The sequence below is a fragment of the Chrysochloris asiatica genome, unplaced genomic scaffold (genome assembly GCF_000296735.1).
Source record: "Chrysochloris asiatica unplaced genomic scaffold, ChrAsi1.0 scaffold00059, whole genome shotgun sequence".
NCBI lineage: Eukaryota > Metazoa > Chordata > Mammalia > Afrosoricida > Chrysochloridae > Chrysochloris > Chrysochloris asiatica.
This window is the reverse complement of record NW_006408577.1, coordinates 15781602-15784859: the sequence shown is the minus strand read 5'-3', so window position 1 is coordinate 15784859 and position 3258 is coordinate 15781602. Positions and strand designations below refer to the sequence as shown.

At 37.8% G+C, this 3258-nt stretch overlaps 1 protein-coding gene across 1 annotated transcript in view; it reads left to right on the top strand.

The window, feature by feature from the left end:
• Window positions 1-3258, top strand: part of STAT1 (signal transducer and activator of transcription 1, 91kDa) — a 56657-nt gene that overhangs the window by 18924 nt on the left and 34475 nt on the right. The window contains exon 8 of the mRNA XM_006864051.1: window positions 159-317. Within this exon, the coding sequence (XP_006864113.1) occupies window positions 159-317 (159 nt within the window). The remainder of the gene's footprint in view (window positions 1-158; window positions 318-3258) is intronic.

Genomic DNA, 3258 nt, shown 5'->3' with positions numbered 1-3258 from the left:
CTCGTGCAGCAGATTTGCCTAATGCAATACGTCATTTGATTTCTTGACTGCTGCTTCCCTGAGTGTTGATGGTTGATCTAAGAAGAATGAAGTCCTTGACGACTTCAGTCTTCTTTGGGCCGTTTATAACTGAGACACCTATGCTTCTTCCCTTCCAGGTTTACCATTGTTGCGGAGAGTCTGCAGCAGGTTCGACAGCAGCTCAAGAAGCTGGAGGAATTGGAGCAGAAATACACCTATGACCACGACCCCATCACAAAAAACAAACAAGTGTTGTGGGATCGCACCTTCATTCTTTTCCAGCAGCTTATCCAGAGGTAACTTAAGGAAGATTGCTCTATGCTTTCTGACATCGTATACTCAGAGGACAATTTTATGGTAACTCTGATCATTTGGAAGAGTTTAATTTGTTAGTTGTTAGGTACTGGTGAGTAAGTTCCGACCCATAGAAACTCTATGTACAACAGAATGAAACACTGCTGGGTTCTGATCCAGCCTCAAAATTGTTAAGTTGGAGCCCAGTGTTGCAGCCACTGCTTCTTGTTGGGGGTCTTTCTCTTTTTCAGTGATCCTCCACTTTATCAAGTATTATATCCTTTTCAAAATATGAGCCCTCCTCATAACATGGGCAAAGTCCATGAGATGAAGTCTTGCTGTCCTTGATTCTAAGAAGCATTCTGACAGGACTTCTTCAAAGACAGATTTGTTTGTTTTTTAAAGCAGTCCTTGGTACTTTCAGTAGTCTTTGCCAACACCATAGTTCACATGCATCAACTCTTCCCTGGTCTTCCTTACTCATTGTCCAGCTTTTACATGCATATAAGGCTTTTGAAAATACCTTGGCCTTAGTCCTAACGTGACATCTTTGTTCTTTAACACTTTAAAGAGGCCTTTTGCAGCAGATTTCCCCAGTGCATCTTATTTCTTGATTGTTGCTTCCGTGAGCATTGATCGTGGATCCAAGTAAAATGAAATTCTTGACCACTTCAATATTGTCTCCATTTATTGTGATATTTATTGGTCCAGTGGTGAGGATTTGCATTTTCTCTACTTTGAGTTGTAATCCATACTGAAGACTGTTTTCTTTTATCTTCATAAGTAAACATGTAAGTTCTCTTCACTTTCAGCAAGCAAAATTGTGTTATCATATGTGCTTTCCTCCAGTCCTAATGCCACATTCTTCTTCATATATTCCAGTTTCTCAGATTATTTGCTCAGCATACCGGTCAATTAAGTATGGTGAAAATAAAACTCTGGCACACACCTTTCCTGATTTTAAACCAGGCAGTATCACCTTGTTCTGTTTCAACAACTGCCGCATGGTCTTTGTACAGGTTCCTCATGAGCACAGTTAAATGTTCTAGAATTCCCATTCTCCACCATGTTATCCATAGCTTGTTATGATTCACACAGTCAGATGCCTTTACATAGTCAATAAAAACACAAATAAAAAATCTTTGTTTTGTTTTCTGCTTTCAGCCAAGATCCTATGACATCAGCAGTGATAACCCTCATTCCAAGTCCTCTTCTGAATTTGGCTTGAATTTCTGGCAGTTCTCTGTTGATGTGTTGCTTCAGCCATTTTTTAATTATTTTGAGCAAAATGTTACTTGTGTGGGATATCAATGATATTGTTTGATAATTTCTGTATTTTATTGGGTCATCTTTCTCTGGAATGTGCACAGATACGGATCTCTTCCAGTCAGTTGGCCAAGTAGCTGTGTTCCAAATTTCTTAGCATAGGCTAATAAGTGCTTCCAGTGCTGTATCAGTTTGTTGAAACATTTCAATTTTTATTCGCATCAATTCCTGGAGTCTTGTTTTTCACTTGTGTCTTCAGTGCAACTTGGACGTCTTCCTTCATTGCAGTTGTTTCTCTTGAAGCGTTTGAATGCCAACCAATTCTTTTTGGTACAGTGATTTTGTATATTCCTTCCCTCTTCTTTTGATGCTTCTTAACATTGTTCAGTATTCTGTCCATAGAATTCTTCAATATTGCAAGTCTTGAATTTTTTCTCCAGTCCTTTCAGCTTGAAAAATGCTGAACTTTTCTTTCTTTTTTGGCTTTCTAACGCCAGGTCTTTGCACATTTCATTATAATACATTAATATTTCTTCTCAAGCTGGCATTTAAGATTTTCTATTGAGGTCCTTCACTTCATCATTTCTTCTATTAACTTTAGCTTCTCTATGTTCAAGAACTGGTGTGGCACTGCAGGATCAACACTGGACTGTGAACCACAAGGTTAGTAGTTCAAACTGCTCCTCAGAAACCCTACATAGGTTCCCCATGAGTTGGAACCTACTTGACAGCAATGTTCAAGAGCAAGTTTCAGAGTCTCTTCTGACATCCACTTTAATCTTTTCTTTCTTTCCCATCTTTTTAATGATCGCTTGCTTTCTTTATGTATGACATTCTTGCTAACATCCCACAACACTTGTGGCCTTCGGTCATTAGATGATCTCTAAATATAGGTGGACTATATTCAGTATCATATTTTGATCATCATGTAATTTTCTTCAGCTTCAACCTGAACTTGCACATTAGCAGTTGATGTTCTGTTCCACAGTCTGCCCCTGGCCTTGTTTTGGCTGATGAAATTGAATTTCTTTCTCGTCTCTCCCCACAGATGTAGCCAGTTTTATTCCTGTGCATTCTACTGCTTGACGTCCATGTGTATAGCTGCCTTTTGTGTTGTTTAAAAAAATGTTGGGGGAACGGTGCTGATAGATTTGTTTTGCAAAATTTTGTCATGCAGTCTCCAGCACTGTTTCTGCCACCAAGGTCATATTTTCCAATTACTTTGTTTCTAATTTCTGTACCAATCACCAGTAATTACCAATGCATTTTTAGTGCATATTTGATCAATTCCAGAAAGAAAAAGTTGGTAGAACTCTTCAATTTCTTCATCACTGGCTTTGAGTGGTTGATTATAAGTTGAATAATAGTTTTATTAACTGGTGTTCATTGCAGGCATATAGATATTATCCTATAACAGATAGTATTATATACTTCAAGACAGATCTTTTTGTTGATGAGTTCCTTTTCAACTTGTCATTCCTAGCATAGTAAACCGTATGATGGTCTTATTCAGAGTGGTTAATACCAGTCAGTTTTATCTCACTAAAGCCTAGGATTCTGATTTTTGTGCTTCCGTTTCATTTTTGATGACTTCTAATTTTCCTAGATTCATACTTTTTACATTCCACATTCCAATTATCAATGGATGTTTGCAGCTATTTCTTCTTATTTTGAGTT